This window comes from Panthera pardus, unplaced genomic scaffold, assembly GCF_024362965.1.
Source record: "Panthera pardus isolate Hobbes unplaced genomic scaffold, ASM2436296v1 HiC_scaffold_11, whole genome shotgun sequence".
NCBI lineage: Eukaryota > Metazoa > Chordata > Mammalia > Carnivora > Felidae > Panthera > Panthera pardus.
The window spans coordinates 52,138,273-52,163,894 of record NW_026526666.1 but is presented as its reverse complement, the minus strand read 5'-3'; the positions used below and the strand labels follow the sequence as shown (position 1 = coordinate 52,163,894).

The following is a 25,622-nucleotide window of genomic DNA, read 5'->3' as shown; positions in this document are numbered from 1 at the left end:
CCCTTGGAATTTGAGAGAAAGAGAGAGAAGAAGCAGTTGCCGTGGAGGGAGCAGAATCAAGATTATAAACCCTGAAGGAGTGCAGGAGTGGTGAAAGTGAAAACAATGTAAAACTGTTTCTCTGGATGGTGATAGTATGAGAAAAATGGGATATTGCTGAAACAGGGCCCACAGAACATCTTTTACATTGCTGGCTGGGTGAAACATGAATGCATGTAGGTAGGAGCGGTAAAGGTCCTGGAGAACAAGAAGTTAAAGGTATAAATGAGTGCGGGTATAACGGAGGTTAGCATCGTCCTGAAAAGTACTAGAGGAAATGGGGGGAGCATAAAACAAGGAGAGGCAGACAGGTAGACAGAAAGATAGACAGAAAGGCCTTCAGAGGCATGAGGGGTGATGGAGTTCAAATTGGCCTTTATCGTCTCGGTCAGGCAGGGTAAAAGTGAGAGGACAGAAGTGGGAATGTTTTCAGTGTAACAACTGTGGGGTATCAGTATTGTGATGATAAAACTGCACGTAGGGCCTTGCTTGCACGTAGGGGTTAGAGTCCTGTGTACAGGGCGGATGTAATTAACTTAACCTGATGCTTTCATCTATGGCAGCAGAAGAGGAAATATGGACAATGGGGATTTCCCAGGAGTTCCCAGGTAGTGGTGAGAGTCCCTGTTTTATATATCGCTGTTGATGGAATTCATGTTAGATAAAGAGCCAAGCAGACTGGGCAATGTGGGGAGGAATTAAGGGCAAAAGTCATGTTTCCTAGAGTACCTTTATGCCAGGCTTTCCGCTGGCATTTGCACACATTATTTCATTAAATTCTCATGGCGGTAATCATAACCTTATGAAGTACCCATTATTACCACAGTCTTACAGGAAGAGATTCTCAAAGTCACGCTGGGCGAGCAACTTGCTCAAAGACACACAATTGTAAATGGCAGAACATTTGCTTCTTCAAACCATGCTGGCCATTGCCTCCAGGAGCCATGAAGAAAATAGGACAATTGAAGTTAGTTGAGGAATTTCAGAATTAGAGGTGGAACACTGCCCAATGATAAGCAACAAAGTGACAGAAGAATCATGATGCTAGTTATACATATCGAGGCCCGAAAAGTTAGAGCTAATTGATATTTTTCCAGAAAGTTTTATTGAAGGACAACATGCAGAGATGAAAGTGCACAAATCCTAAGTGTAGCAGTCAGTGAGTTTTCATAAATGAACACACCCATATAACCAGTACCGAGACCAAGAAATAGATCGCTGACAAACTGGTAGAGGGTCCCCTCAAGTCCTTTTCCAGCCACACCCCCCAAGGTAACCACTATCTTGATTTCTCATATTGATTTGGTTTTGCCTCTTTTGAATTTTACATAAATTGGATCCTATTATATATTTTTTAATACCTGGTATCTTTTGCTCGATATTTACATTTATGAGATACATTCCTGTTGTTGTCCATGGCAATTGTTTTGATTGATTTAACCAGCACGCAACCTTGCAAATACATAGCTACCCCCTTCTCTAGTGGGAAGAGAGTCTCATTATGTGAAGCGCATAAACAAGAGATTATTTACATTTCTTTTCAATATGCTTTCCTTGGGTAGGAAGTGGAGGAGACTTGATCGATATGTTTCTGATATATACAAAACGGTGTTAAAATTGCATTTAGATCTAGTTTATAGAAGATTTGTTAAGGACGTTCCCCATGAGCTACTCTATACCACTATATACATTCTTATAATCAGAAAAGAGACTTCAAGATGTTCTATGTAATTTACCTATACATTGTCAACTCAGTGAAGAGGATGAGATTTAATGAATGTATTTTGGTATTTTGAAAGAATGAAATTATATCATTATGAGGGTTTGAAACTTTAGGATTCCCTGAACTATTCTTAGTTATTTGGAAATTATGTACACCTAGTTCTGGAAGAAGATTTGAGGAAATACTAACTGCCATTTAATAATATCTCTCTGGGAAGGCCCTATGTTAACCACTCAGCGAGGCAAATATAAATAACTAGATACACTTGAAAACACAAGGCATAATGTTCTGAAAAATAACATACCAGAGTCATCAGAAATTTCGACAAGTATGTGATTGGTATGGCAAGTGGGTTTAAGAAAGCTCCAAATTACTCAGTCTCCCTTGAGACTCAGTTTCTTCTTCTATAAAATAGAGATAATGCTCTAACTCTCCACCTGCTATGAGAATCAGATGAGGTGACATATGAGAAAGTACTTTGCAGATTGTAAGGTAAGTATGATATGATGCTTAGTGGGTGTATATCCTTTTCAGTTGCTCATTGCTGGTGAAAGTGAAGTAGAGTACCCAGATTTGAGGCATCACAGGTTGTAAAAATTTAGCAGGAGGATGAAGAACTGTGCCTTTGAAGTTAGACAGTCCTGGATGAGAGTACAGGCAAATTATTTAACCTTCTTGAGCCACAGATTCATTCGTAGAGTAGCAATAAGGACACACCTTACATTTGCCAAGAGGAATAGATCACTGTAAGAAAGCACTCCTCTTGGCCCCTTCTGTATAGAATGCTCCCAGTAAAGCATGTTTGTTACTATAATTCTGTAACAACAACAATAACAATAGTATCCCAAAAATTCAAGCAGCCACTTAGTGCTGTTGACGTGCAAGAGATCTGACAAACATTGACCTCTTGGGTACCTATTTCATGGGTTCTTTGTTTAGGAGAACCCTTGCCAGGCTGAGAGCAGAGAGCAGGCCTGGGATCCTGGCAGCTCGAATCATGTGGCTGCTGGGCACCCGTGGGATTCAGTTGTCAAAGGCATCTTGGGCAGGAGGGCTTCCAATGTGGTGAACTATTCTTTCCCTTCCCAGTCTACTCTCCCAGATAAGCCCTTTCCCTGTACTTCCTTGATGAGTCTTTAAATAATAGTACATCAGAGCTAAAAGAGACTCCTAGACATCACCTCTTCCAACACTTGCATTTCACAGTTGAAGAAATGGAGCTCAGAGAGGCTGAGGGGCTTGTCTTGGGTGGGGGTGGAATGGGTGATAAACCTGGAGCAAGAACTCAGATCTCCCACTCTCGGTTCAGAACACTTGCTTCTGTCCCACACTGCCCTTGGGATGTGGCTTCACCTCACCCTTTCAGTGCAAATGCAGGATTATCTCTTTAAGAGTTGAGCTTGAATCTGATTCCATATGGAATCCCCTGGACAATGCTTTGCAGCTAAGAGTCACCCTGAAAAATATTTTTAAATACAATCACATTTCTGGGGGACTTACTTCTCATATTCAGTTTTGGAACTGGGGATCAGCTTAGAGATCATCTTTAAATGACCTGGTTCATTTCTGTATGCTACAGTATATGTGAATGCCCACTTCCTGTGGAAAGCTTCCTTCTCTAATTCTGCCAGGCAGCCAATCCATCTTTCCTAGGCTCTCTCACTACCCCAGTGCAGAGCTCTGTGCCAGTGCTTCTGTTGGCATAGCACAGAATAATGGCTAAGAGTGAGATCTGGAATCAACAGAGTGTGAAGATCCTGGCTGCAACTTGACAAGATACTCAGTGACTCTCCGTCTGCATAAAATGGGGAAGGTGATACCTGCCTCATAGGATGTTAAACATTAGCTGTGTGAGGTCCTTTGGATAGTGTCTGGCACATAGAGCCCTCAATATAAACTACAATCCTCTTCAGGTACAGAACCTTGTCTTGGTTAGTTTTGTTTCTGTGGGACCTTGGACGGTGTTGTCTGCTACATGATAGATACTCAGTGTTTCCAGAAGGGAGGGAGAAAGAGAAGGGAAGGAAGGAGGGAGGAACCCTTGTGGGCTGTGGCTGAGCTCCAACCGAAGAAACCAAAGACCTGGGTTCAGGCCCAGCTTTCCCGGTTGCTAGCTGTGGACTGTTAAACGAGTCACTTAATGAGTGTAAAACACATTCTCTTTATCAGCAAAATGGGTTGCCTAATACTCACTTCATAGCATCCTTAGGAGGATAATTGGAGACAATGTATACCAGAATATTTTGTAAATTAAAACGGACTTTCTGAATTTGTTATAAGAATCCCATCCTTGTTATGACAGATCTGCCTTGTCTGTCTCCTTGGTGTCACTTAGTAATTAGTTAGCCACCGTGCAGGGGTGCCTGTCTGTGGTGTAGAAGGCACTGTGTCAGCGGCTGTAAGGAGGTCTCTGCCTTCAAGATGTTTACAGCATGGAAGGGAGGTTAGACCCGTGGCTTCCGCCCCCAACCATGGCAGGCATTTGGAGAGAGCTTTTGGGCAGGGGCCCTTGACCTCAATCCACCTAGCTCAGTGAGTGCCCAGCGGCTGTGGTCTCTGAAGTGACCCCTGGCAGCACATGCATGCCAGGCTTGCCCAAGCTCGCCTGTGGAATGCTGCCCCCTTTGTGAAATGTCACCAGCGTCATGTTCTCATTTCCCTCATAACACACATTTTAAAGCAGCAAGCTGTATTCCCCATGACGTAAATGGTACAGTGGCACAGCAGCAGGGCAGAGGGTGGCTCGATGCCAGCAGAATAGAAAGTCAGGGGCTGATGTCTGGCAGGCCACTTCCCCACTCTGAGCACCTCAGATGGGGACCCGCTCCGGGACTTTCATCTTCACCCTCACGCACAGAGTTCTCTTTCCTTTGGTATAAATCCCCGCGTGTGAAGGTCTGGGAGCCCCTAGAGACACACAAATAAGGAGAAATGTTGTTTCAACGCCTCTTATACTCCATCGGGGAACCAGTATAAAAGCAGCTTCTTATGATAGACACTCCCTGAAAGCATTGCCTCATTTCCCTGCATCCAAACCCAGATTTCCTTAACCTACCCTTTTCATCTAAATGAGGTGTTTAAATGGATATTAAACCTACATTCTCAACTCTGGGGGCTCTACTGTCTCCACAACGTTTAGAAGGTTTAGCTCATGTGGGTATTGTATTAGTTTTCTATTGCTGTTGTAACAAATGACACAAACTTTGTGGCTTAAAACGACACAAATCAAGGTTTTGGCAAGGCCAGTTCCTTTCTGGAGTCTCGAGAGGAAAATCCATTTTCTTGCCTTTTCCAGCTTCTAGAGGCTGCCTGGATTCCTTGGCCCTTGGCCCTATTTCATACTCAAAGCCAGCAATGGCTGGTTGAATCTTTTTTACATTCCATCACTCTGACATGGACACATGTCTTCCACAAAGACGTTTATACACTGGGTCTATGGAAATAATCCAAAACACTCTTTATTTTAAGGTTAGCTCATAAGCAACCTTATTCTCATCTGCTACCTTAATTCTCCTTTGTCATGTGACATAATATATTCATAGGTTGCAAGGATTAGCACGGACACATCGTTGAGAGGCCATCGCTCTGTTTACCACAAGTATTGAGGGTGACTTAAGATGTCAGGACATCTCTATAGCAATGTTTGACAAATATGGCCCACGGCCAGCCACTTGTTTTGGCAAATAAAGTTTTATTGGAACCCAGCCACGTGCATTTGTTTATGTGTTGACTGTGGCTGCTTTCATGCTTAAATGTCAGAGTTGACTATTTGTCACAGAGACCATATGGCCGAAAAACCTAAAACCGTTACTGTCTGGCCTTTTTAGAAAGTTTATTGAGGGACACCTTGGGGGCTCAATCGGCTAAGAATCTGACTCCTGATTTTGGCTCATGTCATGTTCTTGCATTTCGTGGTTGAGATCAAGCACCGCACCCCCCCCCCCAACCTCACATGCTGCCAGCTCGGAGCCTGTTGGTATTCTCTCTCTCTCTCTCTTTCTCTCTCTCTCTCTCTCTCTGTCTCTCTCTCTCTCATCTCTCCCCCCCCCGCCCCACTCATGCTCTCTTTCTCTCTCTCTCTCAGAATAAATAAACATTAAAAAAAAAAGTTTACCAACCTTTCTCTGTAGCACTCCATCTATCTCTGATTGTGCCTATACCTCTACAGAACATCACTCAGGGAACTTCTGGATATTTTCTTCATGTTTTCTACTCCCCTACCCTCCATACATATGCTTTTTAAATTCCTAGCAGTGCTCTGCCCGCTTCTCCTCTACCTTCAATGCCATAAAACTACTGAACCCTTGTAGTAACTCCAAGCACTATGGTGTGTTATCTTCTTACTTTGATACGTGCTGGTCCTTTTGCTTAGAATACATTTACCTTCTTTTTATGTCTCCTGTCAGGCAAGCTCCTATGCATCCTTTAAAACCCTCCCAAGGCATAACTTTCTCCAGGAAGCCTTCCCCAACACCCCTACCCAAGGAGAAGTAATTACTCCTATTCTCAAAACAGTCTTTCTGGATTATAAGTGCCTTGGTGGCAATAACTGCAATGTCTACCTTTCTTGGTATCCCCTGTGCCTAGCATAGGGACTGACATGTATTATGTATCCAATAAATATTACTCTGATTCAATAGTACTTTTAATTATGCCAGCCAGAGATGAGGTACAGTGGCAATAACAACAGGTTCTATAAAACTTCAGAATTGGTCTCTACTGTTATATATGGAGGCTGTATTATCTTGGAGATGTCACTTGTCTTCTTCTGGTCTCAGTCTCATTGCTTAGGAACCAAGCAGTTGGTTCTCTAAGACCCCTCCAGCCCTAATGGTTCTCTCCACCATAGAGAATTTGGCCTAGTTCCTTGGCTGTGCTGCAGATAGAGATATCTCCTGCATTAGGTTTGTGCCCTGCAGAGCTGGAAATCATCCAAGACATATATCACTCATAGCTTTGCTTTGACTGTATGGCAAATGAGGACTAAGGAAGTGGGGGTGGAGGGAGTGGAGGACAATAAGGAGTTGGTGAGATAATCTGGGGGGATTATGAATTTGTCATTGACCTTCCTCCAGGAACCAATTAGAAGGCAGACACGTGCCCTCAAGAGTCATGTCCAAGTAGTATGTGCTCACAATCCCTAGCCTATAATCCTTGCAACAATCCATGCCTAGAGCTCTGACCATTTACTGGAGGTTTACCCCAAATCCTTGTAACCGTATGGGAATCACACCAAACTCAATGTGGCCCAAATTAGCATGTTTCTCCCTCTCCCTCCTCCAAATCCCTCACATCTGTCAGTGGTTGAATGTTATGTACCCCTGTAGGGCTAGAAGCCTTGGTGACGATTTTGGACACCTTCCTCTCCCTAGTCCTCTATAAACCATCTCTTATGAAGATACATCTTTTTTTCTTCCAGGAATTACTTGGAATTTAACTCTTTTCTTCCATTCTGTTGTCATCATCTATTCTAGCCTGCTTTGTTCTCAACTTAAATCACTACCCTAGGGTCTTCCTGGGGTCCCTAACTCTAGCTACTTTCCATCGAGAACCATCTGACATACTCCTGCTTGCCTAACTGTCTTAAATCCCATCTTTTCTCATGCCACTCCCCTGTTCAAGCATCTCCAGCAGTTCAGACTTCTCCGCTTCGCTTCATCATTGGTCTCACTCTGACGAACCGTTTTTCTTCAACACCGTCTGCTCAGTAAAACTTACCTCCCCCTGCTTTGTATTTCGTTCTGGATTCCATGTCTTTCCTTCTATGATCACCTTTACCTGGCTCTTAATTCAGTTAAGTTCAGTGCACTTCCACAAACGTTTATTAAAGCACCTGTTTTGTTCATAGCATAGCACATCTTTACGGCTCCTAGTTCTTTTCCAATGATCCGAAGCACAGCCCACAGTGTCCCCTTGCTGTTTTCATTCTTCATCTGTGCCTCCCTGCTCCCCGCCCAGACTACACATTCCTTGAGGATGGCAATGACTGTGTCTTTTACTTCTTTGTACTCCCCACTCAGGCCCACCACTAAGTCCAGATGTCCAGGCCACCTTTCTAGCCTCATTTCCCATTTCCTTTCCTACCTGTTCTGTCTTCTATACATTAATGATAATGCAATCTACCTCATAAGGTTGTTTTGAAGATTAGAGACAGTTTATTCGTGTAATTCTCAATTCGTTGTTGCTGTAATTAACATTATCCTTCTTGTCTGTCCTTCCCATGGTCCTTCAGTTTTTGGTGCACAGGCTCGTGAGCATTTGGAGTTAGAGAAAGTAGCAAAAGAGATTTTGTCACTATTAGACATAGAATTGCTCTTGCTTCCAGCTCCTAATTGGAACATTCCACCCTCAACCCCATATATTATGGAGGCTATTGTATTTATTTTGCCTGTATATAAGGCAAGTATTTATTAAGACCCCACTGTTTGCCAGGCAGTGTTCAGGGCTTGCCATTCGCAAATTTCAGTGGCCTTTTTTGTAAATGAGTCATTCCGCCTTCCTCATCTCAGACCCAGCCCTCCCTTCGTAAGAGGAAATGCGGTATGGGAACTGCAATTCAAAGTTTTCACTGAGGGCTTGGTCCTGAGCCTGGGCCATGTAAAACTCATTCACTCTCCACCCTCTCCAGTTCTCCTGAGGCTGCCAGGTGCCAGCTGGGGCCTTCTGTCTGCTGGCTGCCTGGGTGATTCAGTTTCAGAAAAATAATTTCTAATCCAAACTACAACTATTTGAAATTCATTCAAAGTGTAGCAGTAATTCATTCATTCAATAAATTCAGTCAGTGAATAAATTCAATTCAGTAAATATTTGCTAAATTAAAGCCATCACTCAACAAGACTGACTTAATCTCAAAGCACCTACTGTATGATGCCACAATAAGCTTTGTTGTATAGTCTACTTTTTAAAAGATCATTATTCTCTGCTCTACTACTATTTCAAATAATACAAATTCTCATAATTCAAGGAAACTTTTTAAGCTAGATGTCATGGCATTGTGTGATAAGTGCCAGAAGAACTACCATACAAACACAAAAAAAAGAAATAAATCAAACAACAGACCTTGGCTAGTAAGAAACAACTTTAAACAAAATCACAATTGGAATCTATCATCTAGATTATTCTAGTGTTAAGATCGCTCTGAACCAGTGTTAGGTTGATATACGTGTGAAGCTAGAGAAAAGGCCAGAATGTCAGAAGCATCACACAAAACATTTCTAGTCCTTGTCTGTATGTGTGTGTTCAGGGGGATATTGGTTCAAGCCAATATTTTCTACCTCGCCTGCACATTTATGTTGGCGGGATTTCACTAGTAAATATTGGTTTAAACCAAACACCGACATCTTTAATCACAGTTAAACAGACACTGCATTATACTGCATTAGAAAAGGAGAAGCAGAGAAAGAGTAAGCAGAGCATTTAGCTACCATCTTTCAAAGGTAGAAAGGAAAAGTTAGAATTAAGTGAAATTCTTCGGAGGTAGAAATGCCAAGACAACCATTGCTGAAATACAAAATTTTGTTTTTCTTAAGTCTGGAGTTGAGTTCAGTGAAGTGACGTAGTTCACAAACCAGAGGAAATTAGGGGAGGAACGGAAATACTGCTAAATCAGGAGAAGTTGGCCAAAGGAAGCCAAGCTATCTGTGACATACAGTGTTGACTTCTTTCTTCTATATTCTCATCCAACTCTGGTTCACTACTGTGTCAGTTTGTGTTCCCATGAGACCTGGGACCTAATTTTATATTTTGATGCATGCTAGTTAGAAGTTCTGAATCTGTCACATAAAACAACAGCTTGTCTACCTGCAAAAGGCATACTGTTAACCTTTCCTACCACACACACACACACACACACACACACACACACACAATCCACCCCAAAAAGAGCTGCTTGACTTTATTCGTTGTGTGCCTTCATTCACATCCAGAACTCCATAAATCACCTGGAGAGCTCCTCACCGGCTGTGGTCCTTCCTCCCACCGCCCCTCCCCCCACCCTTGCACTCCTCACATTCCTGTTCATCTCATTTCAGACATAGCCCTGGGCTGCTTAGATATTTCTAAGAATGTCTTCAGGAGGACCAGCTGTTTTATCTCTGAAATCTATGATTATCTCCGCTTAATTAAATCATTGCAGCCCGCTTTTGGGGGTAGATGATAATCAGATTTGAAAGAAGCAGGGACCTGCTGAAATGAATGGTCAGCCCTACTGAAGGTTGCCTTAGGGAAATACTGTTTTCACTTGTCTCCTCCCCTCTCCTGTCCTCCCCTCCCCTCTCCCCTTTCTTTCTCCCCTTTCCTTTCCTCTCCTTTTCTTTTCTTTTTCTTTTCTTTTCTTTTCTTTTTTCTTTTCTTTTCCCTTCCCTTTCCTTCCCTTTTCTTTTCTTTTTTCTCTTTCTTTCTCTCTAAAACTTTTTAAGCGTCCAACTTCAGCTGAGGTCATGATCTCACTGTGAGTTTGAGCCCCACGTTAGCCTCTGTGCTTACAGCTCAGAGCCTGGAGCCTGCTTCAGATTCTGTGTCTCCCTCCCCCATTTGTGCTCTCTCTCGTGCATGCTCTCTCTCTCAAAAATAAATATTTTAAAACATTTTTAAAAATACAATAAAAAATTTAAAAAAAAATTTTCCCATCAGATCCCAGGAGAGTCTGAGCTGGAACGACTTATAGGAAAAAAAAAATATTGAAAATGGAAGACTCAAATAGAGTGGTTAGCACCAAACCTGGCTGAGGATACCAGTCATCTGGACCAATTCTAAAAAGAACACAATTTCCCAAAGCCCGCTCTGGAGACAGACTATATCAGAATTTTAAGGTTTAGCCTGGGAATCGCCTTCGGGAAACTGGCATAGTGATCAAGTATCAGCTTTAAATTCAGGCTGGATTAGAAACTGATTTCTAGTATGTATCTAGTGTGACTTTGGGCAAACTGCGTAACCTCTTGAGCCTCAGTTTACTCACCTGTAAAATAGAAATAATAACTACTGAATGAGATTGTTGCAAAAATTAAGTGAGATAATATACAAAGTCTCTCATACACTGCCTGATTTACGGTAGATTAAAATAAAATGAAGACCATCCAAATGTCTCCTTGGGACTTAGCAAACAAAGGCAGCCACTGAGGCATTCCTAATGGCACCAGAGGTAAACTGCCTAAGTCTGAATTCTGGCTGTACTAAATCTGTGACCCTGGAAAAGTTACTGAATTTCTGTGTTTCTCATCTGTAAAATAAAATGATCTATTATATGTAAAATAATTCTCAGGTCATGAAATTTTGATAAAGATAAAATTAGTTCATGAATGTAAAGTGCTTAGAAAGTGTGACTGGTACTCAATGAATATTAACTATAATCATTATCATTATTACTATCTCTTTTAAGACAAGCATCTGTGGAATTATGAATGTTGGAGTGTTCAAGTCCTATCTATAAGTTATGATCTATAACAGAGCTGTCCAATAGAAATATAATGCAAGCCCCATAGGTAGTTTTAAATTTTCTACCAAACACACAAAAAGAAAGATGCAATTAGTTTTAATAATGTACTTTACATAATATCTAAAATATTATAATTTCAACATGTAACCAAATATGAAAATTTATTTACATCATTTTTTTCCAGACAAGTCTGTAAAATCCAGTTTGTATGTTACACATACACACTAACTAGCCACAACGTATCACATCAGACTAGCCACAATCTTAATGCTCAGTAACTTAATGGCTAGTAACTACCATATTAGACAATGCAGAAATTCCAGATCCTAAAGCAAGGCCCCTTACCTTGATGAGCCTCAATTTTTTCATTTGTAAATATGGAGATTACTTTCATGGCTTTGTTTGCAGAAAATGAGCAAACTCGAAAGTACTTTGTCAGCTGGAAAAGGCTATATGGAGTAAGCTTTCTGCTCTCTGTAAAACTTGACTGTCAAATGCAGTGCCATTCTCCCATGGTGAAGTTCCCAAGGTCCTGTGCGATCTGAAACATCACCCAAGAGAACACCAGGCGAACGGGGCTTTCCAACAGTTAGTTGAAAGAGATTTGGGCTAATAATGTTTTGAGAGGCAGGGAAATTTCTAATCCACCTACCATGTTTACTCCTAATGGCAAGACCCTTTGCTTCTACTCTCCATTGACTCTTGAAATTCCTTTGACAACTTCCATTCTACAAGTAAAGGTAAAGTTTAGGTATAAATAACCCTTCCACTCCCTCCGATAACACCCGAATTTGGGGCCCCATTTCTTCTTAACTCCTAACTTTTCCTGCAAATAATAATCCCAATACTAATAATTGATCAAGAACTTATTCTTTACCTCATCTTATAATTCTTATGATTTACTGCTATCAGATCAATAATTAATTTTCTTATAAGCATCATTTTCGTGGCAAGAACACTGAACTTGGAGTCAGAAAGCCTAGATTCAAGTCTATAGGTTCTGCATTTACCACTTATGGGATCTGGAGTGAGACACTAAAACTTCCTGGACATCAGTCTCTTCCTCTATAAGACAGAGACAATAATACCTCTCTCATAACTTATTATATATATGAAAGAAATTTATAACTGCAAAGCATTGCAAAACTGTAAAACAGTGTTAAGATATTTAAAAACCACTTCGTGTATGCCATTCTTCTGTTGAACAATTTTCAGTAACTCTTCATTGCCTATCGAGTAACATCAGATACCTTAGTCTAGCATAAAAACTTCAAGATTGCCCTGACCACCCTACTTTTGCAAATTTATTCCACTCTACTCCCTTACTAAAACCCAGTGTTCTAACCAAATAGGACTGGTAGATTGGATATCCTCAAATAGAACTAAATGGTGTGGCATGCATCTAATTTTATACCTTCGTTCATGCTGTTTATTGCCTTACCTTGTTTGTTTTCTTCATCTCCCAAAATTCCATCCATTCTTCTTTACCTGGCCTCCAAATCTCTCTTGATCTCCCTTTCCCCCATGTCTTTAAGATCTATCTGTACTGTCTCTGAACTTTACTTGTATCTTTCTTATGACAGTTGTCAAAATATTTGGGATTCTAGTATTGCTTGGTGCTCAGAGGCCTGCAGTAAGGTGCCTGAATACAGTTCTTCAATGAGAGTCAAATAACAAATTCTACATGTGATTTTTTGCAGAAGTCCCCTTGACAGACTGAATGTCCCCAATATTAAAACTAGCCATCTAGGGGCACCTGGTTGGTTCAGCCCATACAGCATGTGACTCTTGATCTCAGGGTCATGAGTTCAAGCACCATTTTGGGCTTGGGGCCTACTTAAAACAAACAAACAAACAAACAAACAACAAAAACAAACAAAAACCTAGCCAGCCTAGAAATCTAATCAAGATATGAATGCAAAAGAAATGGAGAGCCCATTAATTGTGGTAACATTGAATAAATCAGCAAAAAGAAGGTGATTTGTTTGATGACTAGTAAAAAAAGAACCAAGAACAAGAATTCCTGACATAGTTTCTCCAATACGGTCTAGTAGCAAAGGCCCCATTCCTTTTGGTTAATTGATATCCCATCTACTGATATATTGGGCAAGTCAGCAGTGCAAATAATATTTCTTGGGCTTCTACTAGATAATAAATGCGGTGCTGCATAAGAGACCAGGCAAGAAGATAGGTTCCCTTCTCTCAAGAAGGTTATCTGATGGGTGAGATAAACCAAGAGAAATAATTTAAATGAAATATGGTCAGTTGGAAATAATGGGAAGGGAACTTAATCCAATGTTAAAATATTTAGAAAGCTTTGTAGGGGAGAGGACTCTAGGCTGAATCCTAAAAGATAAGTAAAAATTAGCCAGGTGAACAAAGTTGAGAAGGGCACTTCTGACCAATGGAAATACTTGAGAAACAACTACGGTCTCCCATAGTAGTGGAGCTGAGTATATCAGGCTTGAGGAAGCAGCCTAATCATCCAGCTAACTCCCCTGCTCTGATTTCATGCTTACCAAGCAATCTTATGATTATGATGCCTATGATTATGAATCTTATGATTATGAAATTGGTCTCCCATGTAGAGGAATGTGGAATGACCATAAGACATGAGAAACGTCCCATAAGTTATTACTCTCTATAAATTGATTGGTCCCTGACTTCTCAATGTGTTCTTGGGCATTGGACTAGTATAAGCAGAATGAAGTCAAATCACACTGACAAAAAATCACATTCTGGACCTGAAAAGCCAAAGTGACTGGGAGTTTTGGTCACCAACCAAATACCACCCTCCTAAAGGCTATCTGATTTCAACTCATGAGCATCTCAAGCCCATTTACCTGGCCTCATCTCCACTGCCGTGTCATTTGAACCACCTCCTGCTGCATAGGTTACTGCAAGAAAATCAATATAAGTGCTACTGGCAACTGGCATGAATACTTTACTAGGTGCTGGGTACTGCGGTAAGTGCTTTGATATGGATATTGTGTTTAATCCCCATACAATCTGGTGGGAAAAATATATATCCCTGTGGGAAAGATGAGGAAATTAAGTCTTACAGAGAAGTGAAGTAGCTTGTCCAGGTTCACAATGCTAATGAAATAAATGGCAGAGCCAGAAGTCAAACTTGTATTTGTCTTCCTCCAGATCCTGGGCTTTTAAATACAATTTAACTGGCCTCCTTCCTGCCTTTAGGTTTATTCTTCAAATTGTAGGTACGGTGATCTTTTTAAAATGCAGATTTGGCAAAGCCACTCCTTTGATAAGGCTCCAGAAAGATTTCCCACTGCTTCCAGAACAAAGTCCAAAGTCCCCTCCGTGGCCTTCCTTTGTTCTGTTTGACCTAATCTAAACTACATACTAGTCTTTTTCTCTCTGTGTGTGCCTGCCACATGTACTGCTCTCGGTTCTTTGAGCACAACCTGATGTTCCTCCTGCCTAGAATGTTCTCTTTCCTTTGTACCTAATTCTTATTCCTTTGAATCTCATAACTTTTTGAGGTACACCTTCCCTGAACTCTCTCTATCACATCTCTGGTTCTCAGACTTTCTGGTCTCCTGTTATCCCTGCACTAAATTCTTAGGACACTCTACACTTCTTACTAGCTTCTCTCCCAATTGTAATTAAATAAGTTCTTGCATAATTGTCTATTTCTGCCAGAATATAGTCTTCAAATAAGCGAAAGCAGTGTCTATAAAATTTACCACTATATCCTTAGAGTTTCAAGCTGAGTCTATGAAAGAATAGGCATGCAGAAAATCTATTCATTAATATGGTGTGTGTATAGGTATGTGTGTATATGTATGTATGTATATAAATATTTGTATGTATATAGGTATACATATATGATAATGTATGCATATAGTATATATGTATGTGTACATATTAATATGGTGTGTATATATATATCAGTGTGTGTGTATGTATGTGTGTGTATATATATAAAATGTAGCCATAAAAATGGATGCAGTCATGCCATTTGCAACAACATAAATGGATCTAGAAGGTATTGTGCTAAATGAAATAAGTCAGACTGAGAAAGATAAATACCGTATGATGTCACTCATATGTGGGATCTAAAAGACCAAATGAATACACAAACAAACAAAAAGCAGAATCAGACCTGTAAATACAGAGAACAAACTGATGGTTGTAGGAGGTGGGGGGTGGGGTGGGGCAGGAGGAGAATGGCCACAATGGGTGAAGGGGAGTGAGAGATACAGGCTTCCAGTTATACAATGAATAAGTTACAAGAATAAAAGGCACAGCATAGGGAATGTTGTCAATGATACTATAAAAGCATGGTATGGTGATAGCCAGTAGCTATCCTTGTGATGAATGTAACATAGCCTATAGAGAAGTAGAATCATTATGTTGTACACCTGAAACTAATGTAACCCTGTTTGTCAACTATACTCAAACAAGACATTTTTTAAAAACCTACTAATTAAATATTTATCTGTACTTATAATACACCACATACTATCCTAAGCATTTTACATTTAGTTTACTAATTAAAGACTATAATCCATTATATAGATACATATTATTCTCATTACATGGTGAGGAAACTAAGGCATGGAGAAGCTAAGAGACTTTAACTTTACTGTATGAACCCAGGTGGTCTGGTTCCAGATACCAAGCTTTTAACCACGACTGTATATCCTTCATAAATATCTCTTGCATATATTTAGTGTAGCAACTAAATAGCAACTAAATAGTGTTGCTATTAGGATAGCAACTTACCTCCGTCTCTAATCACTGCCTTGTGTCACTGTTCTTTAACACTAACACAGGTGGGTAATGGCGTTCCTTGAGCACTCTCACATTGATGGTAGGTGTTATTGTCTACACGAGTACAGATACTCATTAGTAAGTAAATGCCAAACTCAGAGTTCTTCTGAAGAACACGTTTCTGTGAGGGGAAGGACATTGGAAGAGTGAGAGGTAGGGCAGAAGGGAATGGAGCTTGAGGTTGGCATCTCAGAAACATAGTTTTGTCTAAGCCCACCTGGGTGAAAGCAAAAGTTGGATCATTTGTTTATAACAGGCCCCATAGCTTAGCAAAAAAATACCATGGAATTTAGAATCAGAGAACTTAGGTTTTCTCCTTCCCTGCTGGCTGCCCCCCTTCCCTCTCCCTCCTTCCTTCCTCTCAATCTCTCATCTCTCTCTCTCTGTCATAGGATGGCTTTAAGCAAATCATTGGACACCTCCAAGCCTCTATATCCTCACATGCATAATGGAAAAAGTTTAATAATTGTAATACAGAATAATAATTTCTATCTCATGGGATTTATTTTTCAAGGAAAACTATGATTTGCAAGGGATGAAAGCACTTGGTAAACTATCAAGGTATATGTATAAAATCTAGTTGTGATTGGAGTTTTTTTTAACTTGCAGTCTTAGAGGAGTTTGCTAAAGAAATCAGCATCAAAATGACCTACTTTTCACTGTTATTTCTCTTGAGGGCAGTGAACCTCTTCTTCCATGAATCCACCCACAGTGAAATCCCTGTCATGTGCAATTGCAAAGTTCCATATTTATAAAGACACATTAACAAAATCCTGCCTAGAGAAAGGCCACATAGGGCTTACAAACTGCCTTTGGAAGCACTCTGTTACAGAATGTAGAAATGTCCTCCAGTTTTGGTGATTTGTTCTAAGAATGCTTTACTCCAGGTTAAAGCAACATGCCTTCTTGACATCTTGCACTCTAACAGGTACATTTCATTTACAAGTATTCATCAAAAGAAAATAAATACCTTCGGACATAAAAACATACAATGAAAAGTATTGCTAATGTAAGGGGGAAAAAAATCATAACCAAGGCCACTAAATAAACAGGCCAATAGCCCCAGCCTGCTACCTTGAAATAAAGAGAGGCTGATTTCCATATGTATGAAACTATTTTGCATTTTAACAAACACTTATTACACTGTGAGGAGCAACAGAGGAATGAAATAAGCCTGCTAACATCAAGGCACAAAGAACCTAGAGAGGACATCTACAGGGCTAGAAGCTTGTGGATAAAGCTAGAGTCATAAGCTGAATACAGAGAATCCAATTAATACACACTTCTCACTTCCAAGGATCAGAAGAGTGGTCTCTTAGTTTTCCTGATGAACGACTTCTTTCATATTTTTTTCCCTGTGGAGCCTTGCTTTAGAAGTTTTGTCTACAAAAACAAAAACTGTATTTAAAGGTAATAATTAGTCTATCAAGTTAAAATTTTAAGTTATTTTGTAGAGGCCTATTTAACGCTATTTAAGTTATTATGGTATTCAGAAATTAAGAGCTAGGGAAGGTCTGAGGATACTTTCCTTTCAATGTCAAGGGTTTGCTTTGTTTTGAGGTTAAGAGTGTGGATTTTTGCTGTGACTCAGTTCTGTGCTCTGCTTTTACAGAGCACGCCCAGTAATACGGGGGAAAGCTTCATGCTAGCTTGCCCCCACATCCATGTGCCACCCGGCCATTGCATAAGGTCATTGTGTAGTTTGGGTACTGATCAAAGGTACTCAGCCAGGTGATGAGGAGAGCTCATCAATTCATCCCATGCGTCACTTCCCAAGCTTTCTGCCCTAGGGCTACGTCTGCCAAAAGAGGGCACATTTTTCTAATTTTCACCAAGGCACTGTATAAATTTGGGGCGGGGGCAGGGGAGGGGAGGAAGCTGCTAAGGCACCCGGTTGCACAGACTAACCATTTTGGAGAATGGGAAAGGTGTTTCTTATACAGTTATACAATACAGTGGACCATGTCTTGTTCATTGTTGTAAACCCCAGCACCTAGCATCATGCTGGGCATGTACTAGACTCTCAATGGAATTTTGTGGAATGAATAAAGGAACAAACAGTTTTCTTGTACAATTCTCTACTTCTGAAAGTCCACTGACCTGGTGTGTCAGATTTGGTGAAAGCAGAATGATATATCAGGCCAGGTCTACATTTAGAAGTGAACACCACTAAACTCTAACCTAGCCAAGAGGCAACTCCTGTCTGAGGTCATACAGTGGGAGCGACACTCTGGGAGGGGGTGGGGAGGCAAAAGAAATTTCCTGACATGTGCCAAGCACTATACCGAACACTTGGCATATGTCGCTTCCATTCATTCTCACAGCTAGTTTATGCTGTCTTCCTGTTTCACAGGTAAAGAAACAGAGGCACAGGCTGCTCACCTTGTCTAAGGTTACACGCCTAGTGAATGAGTGGCAAAGTCAAGATTTACAAACATCTGAGTCAGACTCCAATGGGTTCCACTGGGTTTTGAGGTAGTAGGAGCATCCTGGTCTATGCAATATAAAACTAACCTATTTGGGGGGCTGTTTTTCAGATATATTCAAGTTATGTTGAACAAAAGGAAAGGAAATGTGGTGGGTTTTTGTTTTTTGTTTTTGTTTTGTTTTTTTAGAAATCCTGTTCTTTGTTTTTGTAAATGGGCTTCCCTAGATGGGGATTATCTGTAGAAAGCATGCATAAGAAAATCAGAAAGATGGAGAACAGTGTACAAATAACAAGAATAGGAGTCAGTGAATTGTCGTGAAATGAACACACTCAGCTAATGAGTAGTCAAAGCAAGAAATGGACCATTACCAGCCCCAGAGGAGCCTGTCCTTAAGTCCCTTCCAGTCACTAGCCCTCCACAGTAACTAATATCTGGACTTCTAATATCATAGATTCACTTTTGCCGCTTTTGAACATTATTTAGATTGAATCCCATTTTTATGTGCTTTGCAATATCTGGTTTCTTTTGCTTGACATTTATGTTTATTAGGTCCATCCCTGTTGTTACATGTGGCAGTTGTTCTAATTGGTTTAACCACTACATAACCTTATGAATAACTACCACCTTCTCTACTGGGAAGAGTTTGATTGTGTGACACTGCTAAATAAAAGATTATTTACATTTCTTTTCTATGTGCTTTCTTTGAGTAGAAAGTGGAATGACTTGATGGATATGTTGCATTTTTTAAGTTTATTTATTTATTTTGAGGTAGAGAGAGAGAGAGAGAGAATGAGTGGGGGAGGGGCAGAGAGAGAGAGAGAGAGAGGGGCCTAGAGGATCCAAAGCGGGCTCTGTGCTGACAGCAGAGAGACCGATGCAGTGTTCAGATTCATGAACCATGAGATCATGACCTGAGCCGAAGTCGGACACTTAGCCCACTGTGCCACCCAGGTGCCCCTTGATGGATATGTTTCTGATATATATGGAGCTATCTTAAAATTGATTTAGAGGGGCACCTGGGTGGCTCAGTCGGTTAAGCGGCCGACTTCGGCTCAGGTCATGATCTTACGGTCCGTGAGTTCGAGCCCCGCGTCGGGCTCTGTGCTGACCGCCCAGAGCCTGGAGCCTGTTTCAGATTCTGTGTCTCCCTCTCTCTGACCCTCCTCCATTCATGCTCTGTCTCCCTCTGTCTCAAAAATAAATAAACGTTTAAAAAAATTTTTAAAAAATTGATTTAGAATGATCCTTTATATCAGGAATCTAACATAGTAAAAAACGTAAAAGCTGAGAGTAGAATGGTAGTTACCATGGACTGAGGAAAAGGGGATTGGGAAGATGTTCGTAGAAAGGTGCATAGTTTAAGATATGCAAAGTAAGTAAGTCCTAAAGACGACTGGATAGCATGGTGCGTATAGTTAATAATGTATCATATACTTAAACATTTGTTAAGAAGGTAGGTCTTCTGTTAACTATTCTCGTCACACGCACACACAGAGGGAGGAAACTTTGAGAGGTGATGGTTAAATTAATGATGTTGTTTATGGTGACAGTTTCACAGGTGTATGCTGATCTTCAAACTCATCAAGATGTACACATTACATATGCACAGCTCTTTATGTCATTCGTACCTCAATAAAAAATTGCATTGAGATGCTGTTTATAGAAAATTTATATTTGGGCTGGAATGTGATGTTTTCACTTGCCAACTTCTCATCTCTGTTAAGGGTGATAGGACTTAGGGTTTCAAAGTTTAAATGATATAGTTGTGTAAATGGCCCCTTTCTACTTTTTCCAGAGACCAGTGAGGTAATAACACTTTACTGCACTGAGTGTGGAGCTAACCTTTAGCGCACCTGAGGTTTGTTACCAGCTGGGCCACTGACTTCATTACTTCATTACTGTTAAAATCTATTTCCATATTTTCCAGCTATGAGGAGCCAGCCAGCTCTTTGTGGCCACGCTGAGATTTCTCAGACTTCTGGGTCTGTCTTTTCCAATACCCATCTCTCTCTCTCTCTCTCTCTCTCCACACACACATACACACACACACACACACACACACACACACATTTCTACTAGATTTGTGTGAAAAAAAAAACTTGGGAAATTAGAGTGTAGGCTAGATATTAGCTGAATTGGGAAATTACTAAAACAGAAAAGGGAAGATCATTACTGAAAAAAATGAATGTTAACAGTTTGTATAGTGTGATCACCACAAACATGCATGAACATATATGCACGAAAGGATTAATAATAGTGAGCTTAGTAAAAATGTGACATTTTTATCATTTCAAATTTTTGTTTCTCCGTAATTTTCTAATTTTCTCTAATGCACCTATATCCCATCTGTAATAATAAATGTGAAATTTATCAAATATGCATCATACTTAAAGGTTTACAGTCTGGTTTGTCTGTATCCTCCTATTCTACCTCCCCTGTGAGAATAGGGTAAGTATCTTTACCCTCATTCTCCGGATAAAGAAATTTAGTCTCAGCAATCTTACGTAACTTGCCTTATGTCAGCCACTGAAGCAAGATAAAGGACCAGAACCATACCAGTTCTCCTGAGTAAATATTGCACAGCCTCCGTGTGCTAATGACTGCGTTAGGTACATCAGAAAAGGGAAGAGGAGACTCAAGAAGTGACCACATTTAACAGGCAATTACACAATTTTAAATAGAAAATATCCAATGGTAAGATTCCACTTTAAATCAGCATTTTCAGGAATCCATGCATTTTCGGCATGGAGCTGAATCTATTTCACAGACCAAGAAATGGTCTTGCCAGGAATCTTGCTCTAGTAATTTAACCTCTGACTTCTTGGCTTGTGCCTTAAGGTAATTTAGAGATAATCATACCTCTCCAGTGGCTATCACGGACATGTTGCAAGGATACATGAGTAGTGTGCTTGGAACTCTTTTGAGAAGAGGGCTTTATGAATGCCACATATTATTACCAGATTAATATTGGCTATAATTATTTACTCATTCTCTCTTCCTGTTTCTCAGGGTCGAATGTAATACCTACCAGACCTGTAAGAGAAAGTGAATCTCCCTTTGCCTCTCTTATTAGAGGGAAAGAGGGAAAGAAGGGAAGAACAGGAGGTTGGTTCTCCCTGCTCCTCTTCCCTTTGGAAATTTTTGATAAATAGGGTCAACCCCATGATCATACATGGTCCCATCACCTGCTCTTATCCCCTTGAGACTTGCTTCTGTGGTATTAAGCATTGTTCCTTCTCCGAGCCATTTTTGCAAGACAGGAAATGACCAACTTCGTGGGCATGCAACCTGGGCAAGAGGCATAGAGCCCCACATCCAGCAGGGCCCCATAGTTGCTGCCTGGAAACTCATGATAATTTTATTTTTGATCTTGTGTTTTGTAAATGAAGTCTGATGGGGAAATGGAGTATACTCCAGTGACTTAGAGCCTTGGCTCATATGCTGTCCCACCTTCTTTCTGTCACTTGTTTGCCTCCCCTAGACTTACTCTCAGCCCACTATTTCCCTGATCCCTGGCACCCCAGGACTCATCCAGCATCCCTCCCCTTGCCACCCATTCCCAGAGGGGGCCTAGGTGCATGTGCAGAGAGGGTCTGAGTTGGGCACGTGTGCCTTGCAAAGTCTCAGATGGGACATGGTAGCAGCCATCCCTGGCCTGGGCTGGCATGGCTATACCATGGTAGACAGACGCCATGTCTTGGTGGGGTGAGCCTCTTGCCCACCCCTGCCCTGGGTATCTAGTACGCCCCAGTGCAGACCTTGTAATGCCCTTAGGGGCCACCTGTCTGGTGTGGAGTGGGGCATTGGTACTGTGGGGAAAGGAAGTGTCTGACTTCCCCAGAGCCTGCCCCTGTCTGGGGCACAGCACATCAGTTTGGCAGCTGGCAGATAGGGGTACCCCAGTGACTTGTGAGCTCTGTCTTGCCCTAAGTCACAGGATGTAGGGCCTGGAATCCTGTGAGGGTCTGCAGTCTCCTCATAGTATCCTCATGCCCAAGGAAACACAATATTACAGAGTAAATAAAAAACACCATGCCATTCATTAATTGTGATAAATGTGCCATAATAACGTAAGATGCTAACAATAGAGAAATATAAATGTGTGGTATGTGGAAACTCTCTACATTAGCTTTGCAACTTTTCCCTAAATCTAGGGTTATTTTAAAATAAAAGGTTTTTTTAAACAGAAGACAAAAAACAAAGTACTACCATGATAGCTCAGAGAGAGAGACTCCAGAAGAAAGAAAAAAAAAAAAAAACTTCATGCTTTTACTACCTTCAACAGCACTTTTCCTGCTGTTTGAATAAGGGGCTCTGCAATTTCATTTTGCACTGGACCCTGAAAATTATGTAGCTGATCCTGACCGTAAAACCCTTTGTGGAATTCACAATTCCTCTCTCTCCCTTCCTATTCTTCCCTACTCTCAAATGCCAGGCCTTTGGGTTATTTTGATTACCATTAATAGTTGTGTTCCGATGCATTGATAATCTGCTAAGAACTAAGAGATAAATATTCTCATCTTTATTTTAAGATGTAGGAAATTGAGGTCCAGGATCACATAGGAAACAGAAGAGAAACTCTAAATGTGTGAGTCTCACTCCAAAGCTGTTGCTCTTCCCACAGGACTGCAGATGCACCATTCAATCTCTAGATATCCAAATCTCTAGACAGTTGCAGGCTGCTTGGGCATTCCTCTGAGTACTTACTGAGTATCCGGTAGGTACCAAGCACTGGATCCAGTGCTAGAATCAGAAGTTATAGTGTGGAAGCCAGTCCTGAGCATCACTGGTCCTTTCCTTTGGCTTTCCCCAGAAGTAGCAGGGGGTTGATGCCCATATACTTAGCCCACTCTGACATCTGTGCAGCCTGCGTTAGTTCCTGTGATAAGAAGGGTCCAGAATGAGACACAAACTGAGTTTTAACTATAGATTAACAGTCTGGAAAGGAACAAATTCTCACTAACTACAACACTAACTTCACAAAAGTTTTCACTTAAAAATATTGTAGCTGACCAGAATAAGAAAGGGCAGTAGAGTAAGGGCCTATCATATCCATTGGCCAGTCACTGGGATCTCACGACTGTACTAAGTCTAGGAGCTCAGATGTGCTTGTTCCGGGTAATAGTGAATGAGCTGTGGAGGTAACCCTTTACTGCTGGATCTTTGAAGAGTCCTCCTTCTTCCTAGTCCTTCTGCTGTTACGATTATTGTATTTCCTTTGTCAGCCCAGAGTGGAAATTGGATCCCTTTTTTCCCTCTTCATGAAGGAGAAATGTGATAGATCATCTCATGGTCATGTTGCATATCGGCCAATTCAAAAGGCTCTGAGCATCTTAATTACTGAGAACCACAAGATGCGATATGGAAGACATGAAGGTAGTAAGGCCCAAGTAGCTGGGAAATGGTTGGACCTTGTCTCTGATAAGAGGCTGGGAAAGAGGATGGGGGGGGTTCTGGCACTTCAGGGAAAGCTTCGTTGGAAGAAGTGATCCTCTGGAAGGAAATAGAGGAGACAAGGGGGTGTGTTGGACACCGTAGACAGTAAGTGAGGAGCTTCTGCCTGTTGAAGCAGCATAACAAAATTGAAGGGGAAAGGAGGGAAGGGATGTGTAAGTCTGGCTTGAAATGAGTTTTACTAAAAACGCCTCAGTTCTTGTCTGCACATTTTTGCAGAGTGTGAAAAAAATAGAGGAAGTCACCTCCAATGGTTTTGTGGCTTTTAAGTATGACATACAGGATATTGAATTTTAACCCCTCGTTATCCTACTGTCTGCGTATTTGAGGGATAAATGAAAGATCTATTCTTTGAAATGTGCGTCTGTGATCAAGCAATTCTAGTCCGTTGGAATCACTCTTTTACTCATTCTCTTTTCTGCTTCCTACTTAGTATGAATGTCTCACACACACAGAATTATTCAAGTAACAATAAGAGGCTATGTGGTCTCCCTTGGATTTCTGTATGAACATATGAAAAATATATTCTAAATTTGACAGGAATGTGTGTAATCTTTTCTGTAATAGAAGTCCACACAAGATTTTTAAATTTTATTAGCACCTGTTGTGTGCCCGTTTTCCAGAAGGCTTGATAGAATTAATGAATGCTGTTCCCCTCAAAACCAGTCATGTATGCAGGAGAGTCTGGCTGACTTTTATAAGTGTTGCATCATTAATTCATCTAGCATTTATAAAGTCAATTCCGTGTTTATTAACATAGAGTGCTTAAGTCAATAATGTTGAATATTAGACTCTTGGGTATGGAAGGACATGTTTTGAACATTCAGAAAGATCTTTATTATCCAGCAAAAGTATGATCTTGAAGACATATTTTTTAATGGACTACTGAGAAATATTTCCAGAAAGTCTAGAGTCCCACCACCATAAAGCACAGCCCCTGGCTTTAATCAAAGTGAAAATCTGCAGTGTTCACATCTGGCTCCACCTGAAAGTCCGGTTCAGAATTTCCCTGTGACCCTGGCAGTGGCAGAAGAGAAGTTTTAGCTTTGTTTAGTATAACAAGAGCTGAGACTCCAGGCCAATAAACGTGTTCCCGTAAAACTCCAGTTTCTCTTAGACAGAAGTCTTATCAGGGAAACCTCATCTTAAAGGAGAGATTCAGAAGAGGGGAGACTAGCCTACACCTCTCGCTAGTGCGGGTCAATGTGTGCTGAATTACAAGTCTCCAACATGTACACATCCCCCTGAATGAATGACTGCCTAGACTTCCAAAGTCACTGTCAGCAGCACCCCCTCCCCCAGCCCCGCGCCCAAATGTTTCATTTAGAAGAAAAGCAAATGAGAAAATGCTTTCCTCATTTCTGCTCCAGACTGCAAACCCTCAGAAATGACATCACGCACCCTGAAGAGCCCCGGGATGACTAAGGCAGAGAGAGCCTGAGAAAACTCACTGCTTCTGCCTTTAGTTTTAGGACACATGTATGCAGATGAGCCTCTAAGAGATGTTTCCCCGCCTTCTTCCTCGGAGGAAGTTTCTTGGTAGATCAGGGACACCTCATCCAAGCAGGGGGGTGAGGGGGGGGATGGTGGTGAAAACTTGGCACCAGCCACCCCAGGCAGAGCACCGCGGTGATTTGTTCTCCTGGTGGAGAGAGCTGGAAGGAAGGAGTCAGCGCGCAAATAATGAAGGAGCACGGGGCCACCTTCAGTAGCTCCGGAATCAGCGGCGGCGGCGGGGACTCGGCTA

The 25,622-nt window shown here is 41.1% G+C and overlaps 1 protein-coding gene across 4 annotated transcripts in view; it reads left to right on the top strand.

The window, feature by feature from the left end:
* Nucleotides 1–25,622, top strand: part of PDE4B (phosphodiesterase 4B) — a 525,517-nt gene that overhangs the window by 458,367 nt on the left and 41,528 nt on the right. The window contains exon 1 of one of the 4 annotated variants that reach the window (XM_019448989.2): nt 25,035–25,414. The exons of the other annotated variants lie outside the window; for them this stretch is intronic. Coding sequence (XP_019304534.1) covers nt 25,378–25,414 — 37 coding nt within the window. The 5' untranslated portion in view covers nt 25,035–25,377. Of the gene's footprint in view, nt 1–25,034; nt 25,415–25,622 lie in introns of those variants that run through there. 4 annotated transcript variants of the gene reach the window in all.